At 38.2% G+C, this 26,756-nt stretch overlaps 1 protein-coding gene across 4 annotated transcripts; it reads right to left on the bottom strand.

Annotated features, from left to right (window-relative positions):
- Nucleotides 1-3,539: 3,539 nt before the first annotated feature.
- On the bottom strand, nucleotides 3,540-26,208 carry LOC122570540 (G protein-coupled receptor kinase 1). 4 transcript variants are annotated; one of them, XM_043732964.1, is made up of 15 exons: nucleotides 25,605-26,208; nucleotides 16,214-16,290; nucleotides 11,401-11,474; nucleotides 11,197-11,298; nucleotides 8,376-8,450; nucleotides 7,856-7,917; nucleotides 7,731-7,782; nucleotides 7,433-7,612; nucleotides 6,540-6,847; nucleotides 6,281-6,455; nucleotides 5,760-6,137; nucleotides 5,612-5,666; nucleotides 5,385-5,533; nucleotides 4,703-4,795; nucleotides 3,540-4,585 (listed from the first exon to the last, which is right to left on the bottom strand). In XM_043732964.1, exons 1-15 carry the CDS (start codon nucleotides 25,715-25,717, stop codon nucleotides 4,427-4,429), a joined length of 2,052 nt encoding a protein of 683 aa, XP_043588899.1. In that variant the 5' UTR covers nucleotides 25,718-26,208; the 3' UTR covers nucleotides 3,540-4,426. The 4 variants fall into 4 exon arrangements, with proteins under 4 accessions (XP_043588899.1, XP_043588898.1, XP_043588900.1 ...); XM_043732963.1 differs by having other exon boundaries at nucleotides 7,421-7,612; nucleotides 25,605-26,207; XM_043732965.1 differs by lacking the exon at nucleotides 25,605-26,208 and adding an exon at nucleotides 16,422-16,450 and having other exon boundaries at nucleotides 7,421-7,612.
- Nucleotides 26,209-26,756: the final 548 nt, after the last annotated feature.

Genomic DNA, 26,756 nt, shown 5'->3' with positions numbered 1-26,756 from the left:
CGTCGATCGATACGCACGCGCGTGCACGCGTCTCTGCCTCCTATTCGTCGCTCTTTTGCCTTCCAATTTTACGTCAGATCCCGCCGACCGCTCGTTAGATCATCGAACGACGAGGATTACGCGTACAAATTTTATTTCAAACGCTTGTGATTTAGCAGATTTCTTTCTGCGCCGACAAATGATTCTCTATCGAATTAATTTTCTATGACATTCTAAAAGAAAAGATATAAAATGCATATAAATGTAACACATACGTATACGTACATTTTTGCAGCCTAGCTGGCCACATTAATAAAATTTAACTATCGATCGACAACAATGACAATCTAATCGGCAACGCTTTAAAACACGATGCAGACGTTTTGTACTTTGTACGAGGCAAGCCTCGACTTTTTATGCTTATCAGGTTCTACTAGACGACCAGCGTAGTCGTGAAGGAGGACGATGAAGCTAATCCCTTGGGCTCTTGTCGAACTCTCAGACGTCGGGTAATCAAGTGCGTGCAAACTTCCGGCTAATCTCGGTTAGGTACTTACTTATCTACTTTAAACGCGTCCTGCGAACACACGAGCAGAACGAGCTCTCTCTCTCTCTCTCTCTCTCTCTCTCTGCAATCCCGCACGTGTCACCGTATAATTAAATATTTGTAAACAGAAGAAAGGGATTCCTCGACACGAGTTGGCCCAAGTTGCCGGTTAATTAGGGAGACAATGAACTTAATCGCATTGCACGAGGTTCGTCGCAACCTGTGTTCGACCAGGGTGTAAAGACTGAAGGGGCGACGGCAGATAGATAGATAGAGAGAGAGAGAGAGAGAGAGAGAGAGAGAGAGATTCTTCGCTTTGGCATTTCCATGTCGTGACACCCTAATCTTCCAAGAAAAGTGCAGCATGTTTTTGACAACGTTTAATCGAGACTTCAAACGTTGCTCGATTTCGTCGTTTCGTTTATATCGGAACCGTTGATTAACAAAATTAGAAGAGATATAATTTTACAAATTTTATTTGACAGATAATTTCAAGAAATACTTGTTCAAATAAAATATATTTCACTAAAATAGAATGTCTCGAATAAACAATGCACAAGTCCGATCTGTAGCGATACTTTTACTATTAGTAATGGCTATGTATGGATAAAGTTAAACAACCGGGTAGAAAATTCCGCCAACTTCGGAACCCTTTTCCCATCTCCTACTATCGAAAACGCGATAAAAGAGGCGCGAGCCGAAGGGGGTGTGATCGCAGCTAGAGACCGAACGATACGACCGGATTCAATGTGTTCGTTAATCCGTTCCGCTTGATGCAACGACGAGGGAATGCAGGATCCTGGTACACCGAACCAGAAGGGGGTTGAAGCCTCGCTTTCCCGTCGACACTGACCGTTGGGGGTAATTACCGTGCCCGATGAAAAGCTCTCACGCTCAAACCCTTTCGAACGACCGGAATGCGATCGCCAGACGTCCATCTCCACCCTTAAGGTAACCCGTATGTACGAAGCCGAGCGTTCAGCGTCAATAACCGGTCATTTTTCTACAACGATCTCGACGCCTAACTTCCAAATTCGTTTCCTTCCCTCTTCGTTTGGTCCAGCGGTGTTTCGTTGCGAGACGCATAAGAGCGAACTGGGTTCCTTTAATAACGATCCGTAATACTGGTCTCGTTCGAATCTCATGGAACGAGGTCAAGCGAGGCAACCGCTACGAGATAATATACGGATGCATCAATTTTTTCGATGAACCATTCTTTTCGTTTCTAGTCTTTCTAACAAGTATCGTTGTCCTACTTTGTTTTTCCTGTACGCTAATTAATATTGCCCGGTTTATTGGTACAAAGTACTATTCGTTTACACGCTAAGAAATGCAACGAACATTTAATATAGTTAATATATTCATCGATAGTGTTGGATTATAGCTGTGTCGTAAGCCCATTTCGTTCGTTAGCGCTACCACCTTTTTCGAAATAGACCGATAAAAATTCTACGTAGGAAGGATAAAAAAGATACCGCTGGAAACAGCTGTAGACGTAGAGTGTAAAGATCTAAGACAGAGTCTAATTAGAGCGTGGAAGGCAGTGACGATGTTTAAAATTCATGCGCCCATTGACCCTAGAGTAGGTTCAAAGAGCGGAACCTACGTAGTACAGTGATTACTTGTGTCAAGAGCTGTCACGAAGACAATGTATAAGGCAGGCATACGCAATAACTAGAGGCGCATGGCTCGGCATAATCAAACCTAATCACGTCCACGCCTTGATAATTTTAATAAGTTTCATTATAATTTGCCTTCGACTATTCGTCCTTGTTCGACCAACCGGAAACGTAATCAATCCCTCTGTAACGATCCTGCTGTGACAAGTGCACGCTACGTTAACTGTTAAATTTCAAAGAGTTGCGAAAAAATATTCAACACGGTACACGCAGCCTCTAATTGCTAAACATCCAGAATCTAGAATCTAGAAGCTATTGTTAATAGGATTTAGTACTAACAGCAATCGCTACTAATGTTGTAATCTTATTCTATAGCGAATCGGTAACGTTGGAAGCGATACTCATATGGTAAGAAAGTTCGCTCTCCTAAGATACGTTATTAGCATTAACATTATATTAATTTCAATTCTAGCCACCGGTAATGCTAAGATCTTGTTCAATGCTAAATCGGTAATATCGCAAGTGACATGAAAATGATAAACGGACTAGCCCGGAAACAACGCACAACGATAAGAATTTCATCTTATATTTCGTTTAACGTTACGTCAATAAATTTTGCTTCTCTTTCTGTCCGCGATACGTTTTCCTCTTAGCCTAATAAATATTTCAGAAAATTATGCCAACCCGTTGAAAACTATGCAAATCAGAAATGAAACACGTTACTAAGAGTATTATCTAAGAAATTAATATAAAGAACATGTTCTACATACGCTATATTTTCTAGGAAATTTCTAATCAATCGTGGAAATTGAATCAAAAAGCAATAAATAAAATACAACTGCGTAGAGTTCACATTTTGTTAAATTATTAATGATTAAAAATTTGTCGTAACATTATTGCAATATTATCGTAGGAACTTATTAAACCGTTAAACATTCAATTTCTAGACGAATCTTCGAACATCGATAAGTGATAAATCGTATAAATAAAACTTGGTATAATTAAATTATGCACATGTAAAAATACATAAAACAATTTATACAATATTTTCATAGTAAACACAAATACATACGGGCTATAATGTTGATATCGGCCGTTATCAATCGTGTGACTTCCTAACGTTTATTTTTATTACGATTTCAAATCTTGTTCATATTTGTCGTACTTGTCATGGTGAAAACTGTTTCATGTCCACTTTTTTATTATGACTACCTTTAGCTGGAAATATATAAAGATTACATATTAGATGATAACGTAATAGTTCGTAAAGAGAAAGAAAGTAAGGTCGAAGACGTTTCTTATTTCGTGTCGAGTTACTCGATTCAACCTAAAACCTACTTACTTCCGTACATTGGACATAGGGCTGAGAAGAATGAAAAAATATAGACGTGAAATCTGCGTTCGTCGCACAATTTTATTGCCGGAGCGAACTCGTCTTTATCCACTCGAGCGTACATAGTTGATGTTTTCGTTTTATTTATTTATTTACTTTTCCTTTTTTCTTTTGTTCGTTATTACAGGTATCCTCGATCGACTACCGACAATATACACAAACTGTATCGAGTTCTTCCTTCGTTCGTCTCTTGTTTCCTTTAACGCAATAAATAAACGAATTCGCGCGCGTGCGTTACCGTTTACGTAACGACAATATAAAATCGTCCTGCATTAGTAAATAAATTAAGTAAACGAGCGGTATAGAAGTATAATCGGGATTCAGGGTGTATCTCGTATTTGATATAACAATAATACACTACCGGTTGCATTTTCGTGTTCTTTATGTGTACATGTGTACGTGTATGCGTGGTGCATGTATGTCTCTCGTGTGGATTCTCTGCGCGAGCGCGCGCGCTCGCGTGGGTGTCGATGGGCATTGTTCAGTCGCTAGTTCCTATGCCACATTGCACATACAGCTAACGTACAAATATAACGACGCGACGATTCGTACGACACTACTTCCTATAGTCTCTATACAGCGTGACGCTACCCGCCGTTCAAGGGAAGTTTTTTTCTTTGGGGCTGTTTCGAGACTTAGATAGTACTGGTTTCGAGTTCCGGGTTCCGGGTTCCGAGTCCCGGCTATCGGGTACCGGCTTTCGGGTTCCGGGTTGCCGGTTACATTGGAAGAATCGCCTCCCAAAATTACCCGGTCGATTTACTCGTTGAACATTCTTCTAGGTGTCTCGTCTCTCTGCGTTGATTATCAGTATAAAAAAAGTTGCTGCTGCTGCTGGGGGGCAGTGGGACTGGAGTATGATGACGGCGTGCACGTTTTAGCAATGGGCTAGTTGCCGTTCGTCGAGCGCTGCATTGCCGGAATCACCGCGTCTCGTTCAGTCCCGTAAATCTTACCAGCTTTCTTTGCCATGCTACCCAGCATCTCCATCGAGCATTTGTGCGCGGATCTCAGTGACAATGCCCATTCTTTCAAACTGATTTCATCCTGAAAATGAAATTTCTTATTTACAGCGATACAACTATTGCTTTTATACATCGTCGGCTAATATAATGGTACTCTAGTAATAATCATTTTTTAGATACGCCATAAAAATATACTTACGGGATTCGTAAGTACTATTTTTGCGTCTCTCATACGAACGACGATACACTGTTCTCCTTTCACGTGCTGAAGATCCGCACTAACTTCCTCGACCTAACAGTTTATTCGAGATCAACAATATTAACAGATAATGCAGCTTTTACAAATACTATCTAACAAAGAAGAAAGAAAAAAGAAAAAAGAAGAAGCGGGATGGTTACTATTCTAAATTTTCTAAGATTTTTCTAAGATGTCGGTGATATTATATGACGATGATATAACTGTTAGTGCACTACGCGAAAGTAAACGCTACCTATAATACATGTATATTTCAGATTTTATTAGCGAAATATTAAGACATTTAAAAGTCATAAGGATATTAATGAGTAAATTGCAAAAGTGTAGTTGAAAAAAAGAGAAGGATATTAGAGAGAATCGTAACAAGATTACATTTACATTTCAAACCTTTTTTGCCTCTGATTAGAAAACTAACTTTCCAATACTACAGTATTTATATAAATGACGCTTTTAAAGACTATATTTTCGAATCATACAACAATTTCAGTTAACCAATTCCTAGTTTACTTGCAATCGTACTCTTAGCCTCGCCTCGCTTATTTCAATCTTATGTCACTCGTTTGATCACGAGATTTAATTAGCATGTTCATCAAGCATCGCTATTAAAATTTATTCATCCGTTTACCTGATCAAGAAAAACCAGTTCAGGCTTCGTCGTCGACTCAGGGTACAATTCTAATCTATTAGGATAAAGTTTTGCATAACGTGTTTGCCACGCACTCGCGAAAGGGCCGCCTAATTTCTTAATGTAACCATGTAAAATGCAATCAGATCCTGTAACAAATACCATTCGATATGATGATTATCCTTATTTGAAACATTATCGAACGAATAAACTACCAATGGTCGTACCTTTCTCATCCGTGTCGAACCGTTGCTTCTGCTTAGCTTTCTTCTTATTTTCCAACTACGAGAAACGAAAAGATAGTTTAGAGAAAGAAAGGCGAAGGAAAGAATCGAAAGAGAAAAAGAAACTACCGAACGAGCGAACGATTCTTACCTTGTCTGCTTCGTTATTGATTGTCTCGAATACAGTCTCGGCTACTTCAGCCTGCCATCTCTCTGAGATGGTTAGAGGGAAATTTTTGTACAGCTCTTGATCCGCGTCCGTAAGTTTGATACCCTTGGTGTCCTCCTCGTCAAAGGAGCCGATATCAAAGGCGTCTGCGGCGTTTACCTCGCCGCGCGGTGGTATAAGTGGCGGCGTGTATTTCTGGAGATAAACTTGTTGCCAATCGATACCACTGAAAAACGCGTGTTCTTTTAACTCGTCCGCACCTTCGCCGAGGCAACCGAGTCTGTTATTTACGTCTCGCTGTAGCAGACCTTCCAGCAATGAGCGCAAATCTCGCGAGAACGTTTCCGGCAGTTCGACGTTCTAAAAAAAATAATTTTTATCAGTTCTTCAACCTTTTCGTTAGAATGGTAGAATATGAACCGCGATGTAACGATTAGAAATTGATCAGCGATCAAAGTGTATCCATACACTTTACAGGTAAATGTAGGACGAATGTAACAAACCTTAGTTAGTGTCATTTGATCTATCTCGTGTTTGTCTTTCATTTTATGTTGCCTGAATGGACTGTGCCCCTTTAACAATTTATGCAACACACAGCCAAGCGAAAACCAATCGGCACTGGAATCGTAGGTTACTCCCTTCGAGAGGACTTCCGGCGCCATATATCCGTGTGTTCCTCTGCAACGGAACATTTTTCATCAGACGTGACGAGAATATTAGCCGTCTGCGATTGTAGCGCAAATGTGCACAGTTGTTACTTACACACTGGCGTGCGGTTTCTTTTTGGAAAAATCGCAAGCTAGCCCCAGATCCGATATTCTGACGTGGCCGTGTTCGTCCAAGAGAATGTTCGCCGGCTTCAAGTCCCTGTAAACGATGTACCTACGATGCATGTGCTCTAATCCCAATATCACTTCCGCCGCGTAGAACTTCATCTCCCGTTCGTTAAACACCCCATGCTGGCTAAGGTGATAATGAAGATCGCCGCCGTTCATCAAATCCAGGATGAAACAAAGTTTGTCCGGCGTTTGGAAGGCGTACGTCATGCACACTATAAATGGACAATCCACCTGAAAAGCAATCGTTATCATTTAGAGTATCTAGACTGTACGCGAGTAATTTATTTTACACGTCGTTTTCGGAAACGATCTCAAGATTTATGGATAAAACATGAGATATTGCTTTCAACAATAATTGACTGTTTTCTCTATCCGAGTATTTCTTGCTTTTTCTTTTATTTTTTCTTTCTCGTCTTCTAAAAATTGCGCTTCTCTCTTTCGTGAATTATATTCATGCTGTTCGTATGTAGCCGATTCGTTAAAGCGCATGGTTCATTTGTACATATTGTCTCTAAGTATCATCCATGTAAGAAAAAAGCGATAGAAGGGAAATCTCTTAGCATCGATCTCTGAAATTAGAACTATACGTTAATTTTACGACTTGTTTTACGGCCATGGCGAATGCAATAAACGATGCGAGTTTCACGTCTCTATGTGCTCTTGCGAATCTCTATATACGCGTCACTTTTTAACACGCTAGGTGATTCAAAACTTTACAAGATGGAGCGAAGAGTTACTACACTACATCCTACGGTTTACAGTCTACCATATTTTTAGGACATTACATCCTTGAGTAAAGCTTACTCCGGTACTGACTGCCGAAAGCATTATCCTTTCGTTGAGCGCTAAAGTTTCGCCTTGCTTCATTTTTATTCGCTTCTTGTCGAGGCACTTCATTGCGTACATTTTCCCTGTGTCTGCCTTCCGGCACCCGTAAACCTCCCCGAAACCGCCTCTTCCTATTATTCGATGCACACTGAAGTCGTTCATTGTTAACTGAAACAATAGTTTGTTCAACGATATAAATATAGATTATTATTCTACGATTAACCGTTATTTATTGCAATTTTAATTCCGTCGCAATTATAGCACGATCGCCAGCTTCCTCACTCACCTGCATGTTCAGTTCTAGATTTTTCCACTGACAGAAACGAGTATACTTCTCGCTGAAAATACGAAACAGAACGTTTAACAAATTTTCCAACGACTTGTCTCTGTTTTGCTAGTTGGCCGACGTACCTCTCTAGAAACTGTTTGAACGGCTCTCCCCTTAAGTGATTAAAAATCTCTTCTATGTACGGCTGGAAGGATTCAATTTCTAATTTGAATAAAATTTCGATAATGTACATTACTAAATGCGTTGGGGGCTCACACGCGAAATGTCCATTTTTTCGGTCAAAATGAACATGCTGTTGCCGCCTATCGTAAGAATATGATTACTCCTCTTTTTTTTATACAGAGACACGCACAGTATCCCTGGATGCTGTTATCGAAAAATACGTTATGTGTGTGTATATAAGATAAATAAACTAGCATCTGTGAGAAATAATTACAGGAAAATTGAGTGGCAAACGTACTACCCCACCGTAGCATTGCAAGATTAATTCCGTTTTTATTTAGTTATCATTATAAAATCGTGCTGCATTATTACACCATTGTATTGGTAGGAAATAATTATTTTCTCGCGAAGTAGAAACCTCTAATTACAATCTCACATATTTACAATCGCAAGGCAATAAAACGAATAAAGGGAACCAACCTCGAATAAATTAACGGGAACCTCGTTTTTCATAAGGTATTTGTGAACGTGGGACACCGCTTCCGCGGAGTATTCCTGAAACCAAAATTACCGTACTATTAAAACGATGAAAACTGAAACAACTGATTTTGTGTACTATCTATAGTGGCCATAAAAAGGGACAGCTTGCTTACAACAGGCGAAATACCACGAACGTAGAAATATTTTTGTCCATTGTTTCGTAAGCGTTTTATTATATTGCGCTTTTGCTCTTACGTACACAAGTAGAGCATCTGCTATCCATCTCATCAGCAATACTTCGTACAACGAAACATTTAGAAAAAAATATTGCTTTCGTTTGATGCTAACGAGTCGAATTAAGAAAACGAAGCTACTTAAATCGATGTTTCTATGTCGGCAATAACAATTTTCCGCCGCATTAATTACTGACAGACGAGGGATTCTGAGAAGTCGGTGTACCTACCAGACATACCACCTCGCATGCGATGCTACAGCGCCTATGTATAGATATTAAACATCTTACACGACCAATTTCATAGTCATTTATAGAGGAAATTCTTGCGAGTATGTCAATAACGATAACTCTGGTAATATATTCACAGGTTCTTCGCGTAGTTTATTCATCGATACGTCGAATAATTTCCTCCAAATGTTGTAACTCGAAGACACTCGACTTCTAGTTGTTACAATATGAGATTTAGTAAAACAAGTTATAACGCGTAGATTTTTATAAGATTTCTTCAAATATACCTTCTATATGCTTTCAAGACAGTACTACGATTTCCTTTACTTGATATGTAATGACGATAAATTCTAAACGACGTTTCAAATATTGCGCGCTGAAACCTCTTCTATTCTATCAGTCGTTCTCACAGAAACATATCTAGTCGTAACTTACAAGTTATAATTTATAAACGCGGATCGTACAACTTTCTATAACGAGTTTCTATAACGAGACTACACTGGATTATTCCTAGTAGGCCTATCACGCCTTACTAAAGTATGGATAACAGGAATGGAACTCGTATCTAAGCGTATCCAATGCTACGCTTGAAGATGACTGTGTAGAAGCGATTGAAGACGATTATTTCGATTATTTTTCAAAATAAATGTTTTACACGGAGCTTTGTATATCGACTGTTACAACAGATTTCGTTCGCGCTTCAGCATGGACAGAAAATAGACTGTGCCAGCGAAGAAGATTCCGTAATGTGTCGAAGGGGAAAATTGTGAGCGCATAGCGATCAAAGTCGAGGCTAAAGTTAGGGACAAATCAACCGGGGGGAAAAGTCGCGTGAAAAAGCCACGGAAATAGTTGCTCTTGCGAAGACATCGAGGGCCAGAGATTAGGAGCCCTCGTCCGACGCGAAGAGATCTATTTCGGATCCTTCCGGATTCAAACATTCATGCAGAGCCCGAAGAATCAGAGGAGCGGTTCAATCTTTTACGCGGTTTTCTTTTTCATCGTTTCGAGAAAGCGATTTTCGGCCGCTTTCTCGCCAGTTCGCGGATAAAAAGCGTATATTTCTCGTGTTTATCTTTCTCTTCTTTCTTCTTTTTAAATCAACATCTTAAACACACACGTTCGAGGTAATCGCGGGCGTTTCAAGGAGATATTCCGCTTAGGAAAGTAACGGAAAATCGATCTTTAAGCCACCGGATAAGTTAAGGAACGTTTAAGATTTTTAAATCAGGTTTCAAAAGTACTTTGGAGAAAGAAAGCGAAAACAAACTGGATTACCGGTTGTTTGTCAAAGTACAAAGACCATATTTATGAGTTTTCTGGGTTACGTTTTTAAGAATCGAAGCGAACGCCGCCAAAGCAGTTCCTTTGGGAACCGATGCACAGATGAAAACGTTTTCCCGACTCCTCGAAGCAACGCTGAAAATGTTCATTTAGAGATGGAATCAATTTCAATACGAATACCTACGAACCCAAATCTTTTGATTTACCCCGTTTTTCTTTAAACCTACACTCGTAGCGTACTCTCCACAGAAACAGAAGATGGAAATCAATAAATAGAAATAGAGAGAACTATCTGCGATCGAATGATAGTTGTCAGTTCGATCAGCCCTCGAACACATGACTAATTCAAACAGTTTTATCGCGAGCGATCTTACCGGCTCTTCGATACGACGAGCAAAAGATTACTCCTCTCGAATAGAATATCCCTTACGAACTCGTAATCGGCTTTGTTCAAAGGCTCGCGATTTCAATATACATCAACGTCCGTTCGGTTTAAAAGTTTCGAGCTTTCGATCTTCGGATCCCGGGTGTTGGAACTCGCAACTCGCCAACATAAAAGAATATAATCATCGGGATGGTGGATAAACGCGCAACGTGGTAAACTTTCGGACACGATAGCGAACACGATGGGGAGTCGGGAGAGGAAGCTTTCACGATATCGGCAAATTTTTTCGCCCGGCACTCCTCCTCCTTACGTCCTTACGCGAGCAACGACAACTTTTATCAGGCAAAATGGAGACGACGTGTAGAACGAAATTGGAAAAGTTTGTCCAGATCTAGAGTCCGGACGATCGTACTTTGCGAGATAAAAGTAATTAACAGATAGACGACTGCGTAAATATGCGAAACCGTAGCAGCTAGATGTGAATGTAATCCATTTTCAGGAAATTTCAACCAAAGACCTATCCTCGTGGATCAGGCTTCGAACTGGAAATAAAATTATTCTCCGATATTAACGTACGATCTCGAGTAGGCGCGCGCGGCCCAACATCTACAACTTTCGTTTACACCGTTGCTATATCGTCACTCCTGGCTAACGTAAAAGCTACATTCGATGAATGAGATGTTACTCACATGGGAGTGTGCCAGCAGCTCCTTCATGATGAAATTATCGTAGATCTCTTTGGCAAGTATCCTCCTTTCTTCCGGGCATTCCAGCTTCTCGTACACCTTGATCTACAATGCATAAATGAGAAATTCCTTATGGAGTTGGAGACGACGATGCGTGGCACCACGCTACTGCAACTTAAATAGTTTTGTGTGCGAGCTAACACGAACCTCTTCGTAAAAGCTAAGTTGCGGAATCGGCTCCTCCGCCACATTCTCGCAGAAGTCTTTGAATAAGAGGTAACCTGCAATCACAAGGTAACGGGGGAAAAAACAATGCGTGCTTCGATCGATCGATTGTTCGCGTCTTTCCAAAAAATTCAGTTTCCATCGGTCCGATTAATTTTACCTGTCGGCTCTATCTACGAAAGTACGTTTTACGTGTTCATTTTCTTTACGTTCGAGGAACATTTGTACAAAAGCGTGGACAAATCGCAAAATAAAATTACCTATGACAGAAATTAATTGGCAGTGATAATATCGACGATCGGTCAGCCAATTGATTTCTTAGTTTATCGAGCTGTACTCGTTTGCCAAGTACGAAGCAGTTGATCAAGGCGTCGAGTTCAATAAAAAAAAAAATTAATTTCATTAACGGTACCTCAGCGACAGCAACCAAGCTAAACTAAGCTACAACTATGTAAAATATGTAATTTAACTCAAATACAAACTACCTCTTTAGTACCTACGTTCGTCGAGTATAATTATATGTCGGTCATATGTGAATTATAGTCAAGTATAAATAACGATTGGAAATTATTCGAAATGAACGGTCTCAGGGATCGATTGCGCGACAGAGCGGATTTCGCGTATACACAGATTTGATGTATTTCGGGATCGATGCAACGGATGTATTTCATTAAGGGCTCGAAACAGCATTGTCCTGAACAAGCTTAATCGGTATGTGTGTAATCGTTGCCCTATTTTAATATAATTCTCACAGAGAGATGTTTAACATTAACGCGCAAGAACGTGAAAGTCGCGGCGCTCTCTTTCAATTTTATTCTATTCTCATTTACAGGCGCTCGCTCGTTCTATAAATCGACAAGAAAGGATTCTGCAAATTCACGTTTCAATTTGTTCGATATACCGTGCACGTATTTATACGCAATGCTTTAGATTAGGTCATTCAGCAAGACTCTCGGCGAGATAAATAATATACTACACGTAATGCTTATACATAGGTTTAACTCAAACGTATTACGCAGCGTTTTATCGCTACTTGTTTATAATAGTGAAATTTTTACTACGAAGTAGCTGTTCTCGAAAGCGATTCGATGAAGTTTTGTACGCGTGCACGTTATCTCGACATTTTTCAACCAAAGAATCGTATCTTTTAAAAACTCGACAAAAATTGAAAAAAGAAAAAAAAAGAAAAGAAAGAAAAAAGACAAAACAGAATATCCGATCGATAATTTAACGAATTTTTTCCCTCAGCCTCCGATCGTATCATGTATCGATTTGGCACGTTGCGGTGAACGTAAAAGAAGCTACACGATCTCTACTTCGCCTTAGCTGCTTTAACTAAAACGTACACACATACATATACATATGTAAATAATTAATTGATTTTTATTGGCGCACTATTAGCTTTTAAGGATAATCGTTTACATCACTTGGTAGACTTATGACATGCACTTAACCTTGTTTTATTTTTCATACTGGAAAACACGTAGGGACTAGTTTTACGAATTAACCTGCCACTTGTGTGATCGTTTGGGAATTATTTCACACACACACACGCACACTTCCTGTTGCGTGCATTGTGTACTTATCTGATTTTCTCGCGGCAAACACAGATTACGAAGAGAGATCATTATCGTTCGCAACATGTAAAAAGTACAGAATTTGTTTAAAAATAATTGGAAATTGAAATTACTCGTTAAAATTGTTGATTTTAGATATCATTCGTTGGACAAAATTTGAATTGGCTCTCGGTAATTTATACGCGATCATTAACATCGAAACGAATACATAATCGTAAAAAGAAAAATAATACTTTAATTAGTTGCGCCTGTAAAATTAGAGTGGTTACGTTAACCCATGTATAAACTATTCACTTGCTATTCGGTTATTTGCTATCTGTTGGTTATCTAGCTATCTTGTTAGCGACTGTACCCTTTAACATATTATTGACCAGCTACCTTACGTGGCGATAAAATAAAAACTAACGCTTTAAAGCACGCCACCGGCTAGTTTCATGTTCGAATAAAACAAATTGGATAAATTTCAATATCTTAATCGAGTCGGAACACGTAATACGAGTAAGTTGAGACAGATATCATCCAACACAAGGAACAATATCACAATATAACGACTATTTACGCAATTTCGTATTTTAATAGTTGCGCAAATCGATCTACGAGCAAACACGAGTACAGCCGTGACTGGCCAATAAAGCGTTATTTTATTAATTGACCTCCTCGATATATCTGCTCGTAATATTTCAAATATTACCTTATCTCGTAGCGGTATGCCTAAAAATTTACATTTGAAAGACACCGATATTAGACACTATTCGCGTGAGAAACTTTGTTTTCTAATTAGGACAGAAAACTGTGAAGAAGTCTAACAGCCATCCACAGGCACTTTAAGAAGAAAAACAAAATGTAATTAAGAAGCAAGACGTCATTCGATCTACATATGTATGCAGTTCTTTTTTTCTTTTTGACGCTTTCGCGACTCCAACATGCATCCAATCTTTAAACGTAATACGTTTGGAACCTTGTAGACCTTCGTACGTGACACGAGTGAAGAAATTACATTGAACGGTTATTTTTCATCATTCTATCAAGTATCAAGTAAAGTTAATTCGCGTAAAGAAGCAATTATGTATAAGCTGACAAAGTTCGAACCGTTTTATCCATCTACGGTTTTGATATTTCGTACAATTTAGCTAATAATCTTTGATATTTGTACGTAAGAAATGGGCTATTAAAACAATTCTCGAATCCAGACATTCCATATCTTTCTTATTAAGTGGCACAATTCCCAACATGTGCCACTTTTGTGCGACTGGGATCCAACGATGCGTAGATACAAAATAAATAAGAGTAGCACGACGGTTCAACCAACATGATCTTTCCGATCGTTTTGGCAAATTTTTTCATTAAAACTCGCTTTATTTCGAATTAAATCAAAAGCCTCGCATCGTACGCTTAACGAGATCCTTAACTTTGCTGACGTAAAAAACTATTTTTATTCGTGCGTATTTAACATTATAGGAAAAAGAAAAAGTGTAAATAGAAATACGTAGACTTTCTCTTAAAATATGTATATTGATACAAATTACATTTTTTTTTTCTTTTTTTTTTATATATTAAATGTTATATTTAGGTGAATCTTATTTTAAACCACCGCCAGATCGATAACGTTGCAGCCTTTTGCAATGAAAATCGAAGCGTTTTAAATTGCAACGAAAGGAGGAATCCCAATGAAGACGCTAGACTGCACATTATACAAAACTACTGTTCTCTGATTTTGCCTCATTTACATGCAATATATCACTTCTGCTTTAGATGTCTTTTAAGAATTTCAACGAAGGATTATTTATTTAGCCATCCACTTTGTAAATACGTATTTACCAGCTAACATGTATACATTTACGTTCGGCGAATAATCCTTTCCCCTTAAATTTTTTCTTAATACGATTGTAGCTTAAATAATACGGGGAGGTTTAAAAAAAAAATAAAGGTCTAAAATTTTAATGGCTTATAATAGTCATTAACGGATTAAGAACTGCTTAGCTTGCAACGATGTTGTACGTTAAAAACAAACTGTAATTTGCCAAGGAAGTGATTTATCGAAAGCAACGGTTCTTGTAAAGCAAGAATTCTTATCTTCTCTACGTTTCAACGGAAACTTAATCGATAGCTCGATCACTGGAACTTACTATCTCAATAAATGGAAAGAAATACGTTTTGTCGGTCAATCAGCGTACAGTTCAATGAGCGTTGTAAAATTGATTTTCAATTCTCTTTGCGGGATGACTATCGTTGCGAGGCTATAATTACGCGTTAAAAGCGGAGATATTTGCAGACCAACTATACTTAGAGGAACAAGAAATGATCTGTACGATGAAAAGAAGAAAAAAAAAAAAAAAGAAAAAACGAAAAATTCACCGCAAATATTGATTTTCCTCTCTTTTTCCGCCGATTTGAACGCAAATCCAGTACTCGTCTCGTGTCGTCCGGTGTTGTAAATCGAATATTCCTATTCCTTCCTTCCTTTGTGAAAACCCACATAACTGACATTCTGATAGCACGAACTGGCGATTAATTACATGCAACGTACTTGTATCAGAAAAGTTTTATTAAACCGATGAATAGTAATCTTTTGATGCTGCTCTAAATTTTCCAAGGAAATTTCGTAATGAGCAATTCAAGCGGATTGTAACGAAAGACGCGTCGTTTGCATGGAACATAAAAATCCGATGGGAAATTTAACGTTCCTAACCTACAGCTCGGATGACTTTTCCTTCTAAGCACGGCGTAGTTAAAGGTTTAATTAGGAGAGTCTGACTGCTCTCTTATCTCGTTGTCTTGTTCTTATATAATCAATGAATCCTTGTTAACTCTGGATCTGATAATTCCAACAGAGGTACTTTGGCGAAGGAAAGAAAAGAAAAGAAAAAAAAAAAAAAAACAAAACGCGAGTCGACCCAGATTAAAGGATTTCGCAAACTTTTTACTATCTATTCAGTTATTAATTTGGATCTTCTGTACGAATACGTTTTACTGTTTCTATCGGTAGTTACATGACATTCCATTAATTCCAAATACCATGTCCACTCTTGTGACTTGTTGGCTAGAGCCGTTTTTTTCTTTCTTTCTTTCTTTCTTTTTTTTTTTCTTTAATAGCTGCGTTAATACATTTTCGTTAATTCGTCGACGATCGTTATTTCGACTTAGACTGACACTAAATGAAACCACACGATTACGTCAACAGCCACGATAACAACAAAGTATACTTGAAAGTTGCTCACCAAACATTTGATTGAATATCTTATCGAAGTTAACTTCCCTCTTCTTTTCCAGATATTTGTGCATTACGCTTCTCACACTGCAACAGAAAAAAGTACGCGAGTGTAACGATTAAATTCGAACAATTGTTGTCTCCTAATTGTGTATATTATAAACTAGACTAATTGTATAAATCATAAAAGAAGTATCTATGGAACGACGGTGAAATTCCTTTTGGTTGACATTTTTGATGTAGAGTTATCTCGCGCTTATAAGCACAGACCGCCTCTTTTCCGGCTCTCGGCTTTAAACGGTCTCCGTTTTGAGGTTGTCGATCACTTAACGCGTTTCACTCTCTTTCTAGATAAAATCGTGTATTATTGAACTGCCAGATATAACAAATCGCAAACGGTCGAACAAAAGTTCGTTTCGTAACGCGAGTCCATGTATTATGTAAAAGCTTTGTACAATTGCAACTGTAGCGTATCTACGATTCAACGTAACACGCACGATTCGATGCGAGATTCAACTTTCCCTATTTCTCGATCGATCAGTCGGTTTTTTCTTCTTCCCCCCTCTCTTTGCTTCCCAAAGATAAATGCTACTTTTTACCATACTAAATTTCTTTGCGACTTTTGCGTCAAGAGCGTGAAACTTCGTTATTAGCTTGTAACGGAACAAATGGGCATTTATTGGATATCTATAACGACTGGATACTACTATATATCGTAGGTGTAATAGAGTTTCTCGTTCAGGCGTGCTTAACATGTTTAGTCTACGTTTCTATTGGACCGAATGATCGATTACCACCGTGATGAAAGATGATACCTTTGCACTTTACCGAGTACGGATGGTTATTTGATAAAACCGTTTAATCATTACGATTGTTCGCTGTATCGACGTAACTTTCCCGATAAGCGCTCGAAAGGGCTAAGCCCCGAGTATCTCGAAAAATATCTGCTCCTTTTGATAAATTAAACGAGAAAACAAATTATAAAAGAAGAAAGAAATCTTAAACGAATGGAAATTAATCGATTCGTTCCGACGCTAATCGCCGTGAGCAGAAATCGTTTAGCTGTTCCACTGGTATATGTTCACGCGCGGCCAACAATCAAAACAATTCTCTCGGCTAGTCCAAACGTTGCCAAACGAAAACGAAAACCAGTATCGGTTCTACTCGCTGGAACCGCTTCTGACGTTCGCTAAATATTTAAATTTCCCCCTAAATAAGTGCTATTTCGTAAGCACGTGCCGACCCGAAGATTCCGAATAAAAAAGAAACGCCATAAATTTAGATCGGGACTTGTAAATATTCTGAAACTTGCCGCTCTACTTCTCCGTAGTGATACTTGCCTCGATGTTCTACGATTTGGCGTACCATAATGCGCGAGCTGTATTCAGCCTGCTCGAGTTTACGCCGAATAATCTTTCCAACTCTTCGTTCTCTGTAAAATATACAGGATTTAATCCTGTTGCGGTTTTTTTTTTCCTTTTTTTCCCCTTTTTTTTGGGGGGGGGGCGGGGGTCATTCTCGATTAATACAGTTATACTACTTTATCGTTCAAGTTAAATCGATAGAAACACAACGATCGCATTTATCCGCGTATTCATACACGTCAAATGCTTTTGTTCGATCCGTTTGATCGAACGTTCAACAACGTGCTAGTTCTGCGCATCTGCCTCGCGCAGATACACACATACACACATACATACGTCATATATAGATAGATGATGATGGGGGAAGGGGTAGTGGTTGATTGGAGGGGAGCGTTGTCTTGCTTTGTCGTATTGTTGCGAACCGGTCCGAGGTTTAACACAACCAGGTGGAATGTACGATTTATCGGAGATCCGTGCCATTCTCCATTTCTCTATTTCTTGGAACCGCGCGGGCTGCCAATTTTCCAGCAGCTACACGCGCTTTCCTCGTTTGTCGCGTAAAGCTCCGATCGTCGAACGAAACTGCAACGTTCGTCGGTTCGATGTAGCGAAATCGTAACTGTAAGTGAATTACGCGTAATAGCAGTGGCTCAAATTTTCGAACGACCGACTGTAAAGTTTAAGACCCTATATCGTGGTGCTACTATACTTGCTCGCTATATCGTTATATACTACTACACCATGCTATAGCTATACCAAGTAATTATATTTATTGCTTCAAATTGTGATTTTTTTACTTTTATTTCAAATAGAATTCATCTGTTTGTATAAACGTCCGTTATCCTCGAGATACTTCCGAGCTATGGCTACGTTTGTCATCGGTTGAGGAAGTTAGGAAAGAAATACTGTTTAGGTTTAGTTACCGAAATAATCCTGTTCAACTTCTACCGCGAGAAATACGGCTGACTTCTCCAAGTACGAACAACGTACGTAAAAATTTGGACCGCTTTATGAAAGCGTGGCAAATTATTACCGCATTCGAATTTCGAGGAATTTGTTTCTCTCGCTTTATGAACTACGATACGACTGGATTTCCCGTTTTACTTTGACACAGTCGACCAGACCGAATATATTTAATTGTAACCTACACAATGCTGTATTTTTAAACGAAACTCTCATCGTTTGAAAATGTTCAGTACGAAGGGTATGGCATAGTTTCCTCCTCTCTTCGTTCGATCGTTCGCAATTTGTAAAACGTACGGCGATAGTGAGCGTGGATAAATATCGACAGTTTTCAATGTTTCGTTCTTTGGTATTTTTATATTTGTACGACTTTCGGTAGTTTATCTTATACGATAAAAATGAAAATAACTTCTGCGTACCGTGCGCGTTAGTCTTCAAGACGTACTTCGATAACGTGTCTTTACCTTTGTTCGCGACAATTCTATGTAAATGAAGAAGTAAAGAGTAAGAAAACATATTCTATAAAGATATATCTTTAAAGAGCGAATAGATCTTCAATATTTGAACATACCTGCTTCGGATATGAATCTCAAGGCGAATCTTAAATGTCACAGGACAGCAACGTTTAAAAATTCATAGCGAGTCAACAAGTGCCTAAGGTCTTTCAAATATCGTACCTTTTTCTATCGAAACAAGATTAAAGAAATGAAAAGAAACGAAAAGGAAAGAAAGAAAGGAAAATGTAAACGTGTGAAAAATTCATAAACAATGACTAGCTTCGCGCGATATAAATATGTATAAAATAGATGTAAAAGCTGTTAAAGGATTCTTGGTACGTTTCATAGGTCGCGATTTGCCTTATCCAGGCTCGTTCAGACTCGTTCAGGCTCGTGAGATCTTGGTATAGACGCTGGCAAACTGCCAGCAAAGAGGAAGCCTGCTATCGAATCGACTTATATTCACGGCGTACCTTCGTAACGTCCGTGTTTTACGGATCGAAAATAACATCGCCAGTGTAAACATTGGCACATTATAATCGATGTGCAGTATCGATCAAGGTTCGTACCGGAAGCCGTTACACTCCCTTTGACATTCGCGGATCGGTAATACGATTAGCGCGAGACAATCGAATTCAACGCCTGTTATATTATCCTTCGATGGATCACGTGGACATTTACGTATCGTCGACGCGTTGCGTCCCTTTCGAAACGATGGATCCGATTTCCGAAGAATTCATTTTGTCGAAAGGTTTGGAACACCGTGTATTCCCAATGTAAGCCACCATGAAGGGGAAAACAAAGTTATTCTAATCCATGCAATGTCTATTTTCTTTCAGCCTAAAAGTATACCCATACGATATATTGGAATTTCTTTATGATTCTATTTGAAAGTTAAATTTACTTTTTTACTTTTTGCAACCTGGAAATCTTGAACTCGGAATCCTTCCATAAAGTAAATAAATTATATGTTTATTTTATACGATGTACTTAAGTGTATACACAGAGATGAAAATACATACATGTTTGATGCATATAATCGAATTAGCGTGCTATCGATTTAATGAATTCGTATCTAGGATAAAATATAAACATTACATAAAATCACTGCTACGTTTGCACGTTACTTACGTAAAGTCAAATTGTTCTCATAGATTCCCTTTACCCGAACGAAAGTTTGTACTTTTTCAACGCGCAAGAACTTGATCCAATAATTTTGCGATTTTGCCTCGCCATCCAAAAAACGCAAGGTAATGTTTAAACGTTTAAACCCATGGAGAAAGAAACACTTTATACCAGCAATAAATTTATCCGTGCACGTAAACATTGCAGTCACTTCATCCGTTAACTACCCTGCAGAAACACTTAAAATCGAAAAGGAAATAAAAAATTAACGACTCTCTCCTCTCTTTCTCTCTCTCTCCCTCTCTCTCTCTCTCTCTCGGGTTTTTAAATTCTCATAATCCACCAAGTAAAAATAAATGCAATAAAAAGGCGTACAAACAGGAGTTTTTAACGAGTGATTTGCAAGAATTTTTGTATTCTTTTATGATGGTCGATTGTTCTTTGGATCGAACGTTAGCACGAATTCGCGAAGCGAACGAACACCATAAAGAAGCCATCAACTGCGCCTTTCTTAAGGTCCTTGGCCTTCCCGACATTCAAAGGCCTTCTTAATACTCACCTGGGAAAACCAAGCAACGAACAGAGGCAAAAGAAAAAAATGGCATTCGATGAATCATAGTAGCGACGGGGATAACTTCTGAATATGTAAGTACACGAGTCTGAATTAATTCGACGTTAGGTTGAGCGACCAAGTTCCGCCGCTTTTCTGCCGATTTTATTTACATCTGGTGGTTTCATAAATTCCGTTACTTTCTTTTGTCGATTTCCAACGAAATGGTATTCTCTAACTGTCAGAACCACGATATTCCTTAGTTGCCTATTTTCGTAATTAATATTTTACTTCGAACAGATGCAGATTTCAAGAACATTGAAAAAGCGATAAGAAAATATTAACCGAAAGATCGAATCAAGGGCATTAAGGACAGATGTAAATTACTTTAAAAATATCAAAGTTACTCATAAACGATATACCTATCGTTACCGCTCAAGGCAAAGAATTTAAAAATATCAGGGAACGTTATATTCGTCCATAATTTTAACGTTGCCTCCGTTTTAAAAACTATTTATTTCAATTATGATTTGCTCGTTGTAAGCAATATAATTTCTGAACATTTTTCAATTATTCAGATTGGACTGAAATACTGAAATACTGAAACATCGTAGCACGTATTTGCGTTATTTGCAACCAAATTTTCCATTTCACTTTTAAATCAGTGGTGAAATATTTTATCGAACAGAATTTGCAATAAAATCCAATTTTACAATATAATTTCGTCTTTTTACCGCAGCCTATATATCAAGAAACAGCAGCTCTCTCTCTCTCTCTCTCTCTCTCTCTCTCTCTCTTTCTCTGTAAAGTTGAGTTTGGACGAATATTAAAGTAACGTTATGAATTTAATTATGACGCGTTTTCGATATTTCCTCGTGATCAGCTGATTTTATATCGTATTTTCTTAGAAACACATCGATCGTCACCACACGTGTTCCATGAACTTATAAAGAACTGTTACTCAATCTTCTATCGTTTAAAATTACATATTGACTTGCACATTTTATATCTTCAAACAAACACTTTACTCGGTCAATCATATTTCTTACCTTTCTTCGTTCAATTTATATAATTTGATTCTCTTCGCCGACATTGTGATCATGAGAAAGAACTTCAAGGACCGACTTCGCATCCTTCTTCGTATGCTTCTTTCGAATAGAACTTACAGCTTTGTCAAAGTTTCAAATATTGAAATAATTATAGCATTATGATAACTAGACTGCTGTACGTTCGTCGCGCCGTTACATTTAATATTGAAAGAAAAAAAGGGATCGATACTTGTCTTTGAAACTTCAATCAACTTGCAAGTAGTACGTAGGCGTTTAAAACATTCGAATTATTAAGGAATTACCGAGGAATTATAGAGGGACGATTTTTAAATACGTGCGTACATTTAAATTTCGAAAGTATAGTATAAACGAAGATCAAAAATGTCAGAGAAAAGTTACATGCAGCACGTTTTTATATCGACGATTCGAGCAATTACTTATTAATTAATAATCAATTGGTAAAACGATGTAGTAAAAAATTGTATTCCCTGTATAGAACACTCGACGATACTTGACGCAATCATAGATAAAAATAGGAACATCAAAGTCGGAATACGTCTTTACTATTAGACTGTAATATCGCCGAATCGTTGATATCTAACTGTTATTGGACGCAACCAAACCTTGAACATTGCAGATAATGCTAACAATACGAAATATCAAAGCTTGGTTGCTCGTTATTAGTACACGATTTAAAACGATTTAAAACGATTTAAAACGATTTAAAACGATTTAAAACGATTTAAAACGAATCTAAAGTCATTAATCTTGTAAATACAGTAAGTAGATATTATCTAAAAGTCTGATTGACGATTTGCGGCGAAAAAACGAGATTCTGAAAGCTGGAATACCCTTTGTCCAACGGCTCTCATAAACGGTTTTCATTCGGTTAGACGGACGCGTTTTTGACTACATCCTTAACCAATTTTACATCGCGCCAATGACTCAGATGATAAAAGGCCTTGTCAGCTTCTCCTTGTCACACACAAGAAACTTCTTTCCTGTTTGAAATGCTTTATCCCCTACTAAATCTTGCTTCGCAATAAATTACGCTATTACCGGACCGAGGGCTTGTACCAACAATTTCGGCGGACATGCTACCTTCCACCAACAAAAACAAAAGCAGCGACGATATTTTTTCTTTACAGCTTCTACAGAGCGATAAGGCTCCCACCTCCAACTTTCTCCAATATAACCACCTTTTTCCTTAGTTGGTAAAAAGACTGTTTATGCTCAACGGTGGTCGCAGAAGGACAGCGTTATGATAATTGACAATTTTGCGATATATTCGACGAAAAGAATACGATAATAATACGATACTATATATATATATATAAATATAGCTATAAAAATTTGCAATCCTGCGTAATTCTTAATCAAAATCATTAAATCTTCTTTCAAGACCTCCTCACAGGGCCAGATCGTAATTTCAAGAATTAGGATAACTGGCACAAAATTAATCTCCTCGTATATTTCGAAGAAATACGATGCTCCATTCGTGACGTTCGACGTGGAATTCCTGGTAATATACAGTTCGAACGATATACGAGAAAGATTTTCTTATCTTTTGCTGAGACTAACCAAACAAGGGTAAACCGCAACCCTCGAGAAACATCCTACGACTACCGAGTCAGACAATTTCTAGAATTGATCATCCTGTATCGAAATATTTTCTTCTCGTGTCAAGGAAAATATCGTTCCTTCCAAGGAAATCAACCGGCAAAACATCGATAAAATGGTTCTATGTGTTTCTGTTGGTTGTCAATGTTTCGGGAAAAAATAACAAAAAGATCATAAACATAGATCGTAGGATCATACATGGGTATAATTAATCTCTAGCATCTCCAATTATCTTAGAAACCCAGTATCCGTGTAACAGTAGTATGTAATATGTTTGCCTACAATGGCAATAAATGATTAGGCAATAATAAAAAGCGAATAAACATACACATATACGCGTAAATTAAAGTTCATGGAAATTAATGATATCATTTGTAGGTTATATCTACATTTGTAGGAAATACCCACGTGAATGAATTCTTATCGAAATTACGAATCAGATAAAATATTGTCTAGCGTTTGGATTATTCGTTGCTCGCGTGGAATTTGCACGTTTCTGTTCGTTTCGTTTATAGTCTCATCGCTGTGGATATATTTACCGACTAAATTGACTTTTATTAAAATTTTAAGAGTAAATATGATAATAGGTGAAATATATAGCTTCTGAAAGACTATATCGTAATTAATAGTACCAAACGATGCGATTTTAAATTAAAATAGAAAGACGAAGTGTGTGTTAATCAATGAAATTCTCCGTCTCCCGATTAGAAAAACGATATTTCCATCATCTTTAGTTGTTACTTCCGTTACTTCCGTCACTTCCGATCGACACAGCCCACTGTTTGTAAACATATTTCTGGAATGGCGCGCCGCTGAAGCGAACGAAGCCAAAGAACCGAGGCACCGCGTCGCTACGTATGCGCAAAAAAACGAAGAGAAACCGAGACGGTTGGGCTTGTACCAGACAAGGAAGTGCTCGAAGAAGAAGAAGAAGGGAGGGACAGGAAACGTGGTGAGACGTAGCGATGGCTGTAATTCGATTATCATTTCTGAATGTGCATCAGCCTCTACACCGTTCGCCATCATTTAGCTCCATCGCCAACAGATTTTCCATTTTATTTATCTAACGTACATGTATCGATATATCACATCAAATATCGGAGCGATTACCAACAATGAATTGGAATAACAACGATTTAACGAATGAATGATGTAAAGGTACATACCCGTGAAACGATGGGGACGACGGAGGTCGGTTAACGAGGCCTTTCTTTTTTTCTTTTTTTTGTTTGTTTATTTTATATACGCGATGCTAGAGGCTCGGTTCGTCGGTTTCAAGAACCGATATGGAGGGAATAAATAACACTGGCCGGTTAAGGAAACGAAATTTCGGTCAGTTGACGCGGCATTACGGCAGAACTCTGTTCATTCATAGGAATTTTATAATTGTTTAAGTTGAATAATTTTTCTTTAGATACATACACAGCCTTTCACGATAGCTTACGTACAAATCGAACTTTCTGTATTCTGGCTTACCGAACAAAACAAAAACGTACTTTGTTACACTTATATATCAATTATTAACGTAATTCTAAAAGGAATTACTTGATTCCTTAGACGATAAGAATATATAAGATAATAATGATAGAACGTTATTGTTATTCTATGAAAAATACTAATATAATATTAAGTTTATTATTTTTATAATTTCACGGAGATACAACACGTGTATATAATTTTCGTAAGACTGTAATCCCATGATAATTTTGTTCCTCTGTTAACAAAGGTGAATATGAATAAATCGTTACTATTGAAACCAATAGCAAAGCCTTCGAGACTCTGAATAAATCGTATTACATTTATCGAAGGATTCGCACAGCTAACGTTCTTAATATAATCTTTTATATCTAAAAGGCGTGTAACGTTGTATATAGACTTTTACGACTGATCGTAGATAAAAGCTTGTTTTTCTTGTGTCATATAGAGTCGTCCGTGGTCGAACGTTAACAAACTATAGAGGCGTGCTCGATTTCGATTTTCTATGCATCATCTCTTATTATCTAAACTAACAAGAATGGTAGGAGGTAGCTAGTGAATTTGTATCGCGGTAACCTCCGCTATATCTAAACTGTTCTATCTCCACGTTTGGATAAACGCAACTCTACCGTATATACGCGTAGTACTTGAAGCACCGCTCACGAGTAGGTCGTTCCCATCGCTACAATCGAGACTACGAGACGGTGGTCGTATGGGCAAAACGCGACGGTAGATCGACAACTATTGCGAGATATACCTAGGATCAGGCAAGATGATCTTTTTGCTCGCACGAGCAGCCGGTGTGCTCTTGCTCTTCTCCATAGCCATCAAGTAGCTGACGTCGGCCAGCACCGCCTCGAGGTCCGCCATTTTCCTCGGTGGTCTCTAAATCTCTCGATGTTGGACACGGCTCACCCTGGAGCTGTTTTCTCGACGACACTCGGTTCACTGTCGCGTACGTGTTCTTCTCACTGTCGCGACGCCGGGAACGCTACCGACGCCGACATTCTGATCGAACGACCGACGTGCAACGAACTTCGCGAGACTGACAGCTCCGTCGGGTATCTACGCGCGATTTCTACCGAGGGAACCACTAATTCGACGAGCTCTCTCCGCTCGAGGTTAACGACACTCCCTTCGAACACAACACAATCACCCGCGCAACTTGTTTACCATTCACGCGGGCGAGACAGAGTCGATCTTCCAACTGCTCATTGTGAGTGCTTTTTAGTTGACGAAAATGATCGGCGAACGTGCAATCGAGACGCGGTTTTATACACGGTCATTCACGACGATGGGCATGGACAAAGTCGTAGGGAAGCCACTGCTTACCGACTGACAGCTAGAGAGCTACGAAGCCTCGAGCCCGCGCGCATTTGTGTGCTGATTGGTGGATTGCTCTGTGTTTCGTTCGTCTCTCTTTTTCACAAGCTTGCTAGCGACGCCTATCATAGGGATTACGAACTAATTTGATTTGGCTAACAGTTCCCTTATCAACGATTATCATAGCTTTTCTTCAGTTTTTCTCTACTTTTATTCCAATATGTCCATTATTCTTTCGAAAGGATTATGGCAAGTTGATGTTATTATCTTAAGCTCCGAATTTTTATAGATATTCATACTTTTATTTATGATTATAATTAAATTAAAGAAGCCCGACTTAGAGATTCGTTTAACTCACTAAATATACATACATACTTATCGAGTACGTTATTTTGAACATTATATATTATTATATAATACAATTTATATATTATATATATTATATTACATAATATATATATATATATATATATATAATATATTCTGTACATAAATATAGCAATTTATTTATATTCTTTTTATCTGTTGGATGGCGACTTTTTGAAAACTACTTTTAACATCAATGCAAAACTGTTATTCGTATATT

The sequence above is a fragment of the Bombus pyrosoma genome, linkage group LG9 (assembly GCF_014825855.1).
Source record: "Bombus pyrosoma isolate SC7728 linkage group LG9, ASM1482585v1, whole genome shotgun sequence".
NCBI classification, from domain to species: domain Eukaryota; kingdom Metazoa; phylum Arthropoda; class Insecta; order Hymenoptera; family Apidae; genus Bombus; species Bombus pyrosoma.
This window is presented reverse-complemented; position numbering and strand designations above follow the sequence as displayed.

Excerpts from the sequence above, each read along its gene's own strand:
- LOC122570540 (XM_043732963.1), bottom strand. The coding sequence starts at position 25,717 with ATGGCGGACCTCGAGGCGGTGCTGGCCGACGTCAGCTACTTGATGGCT. Across the intron at positions 16,291-25,604 it reads ATCATCTTGCCTGATCCTAG|TGTGAGAAGCGTAATGCACA; the intron begins GTATATCTCGCA and ends TTTCTGTTGCAG. Across the intron at positions 6,456-6,539 it reads AAGAAACCGCACGCCAGTGT|AGGAACACACGGATATATGG; the intron begins GTAAGTAACAAC and ends GTTCCGTTGCAG.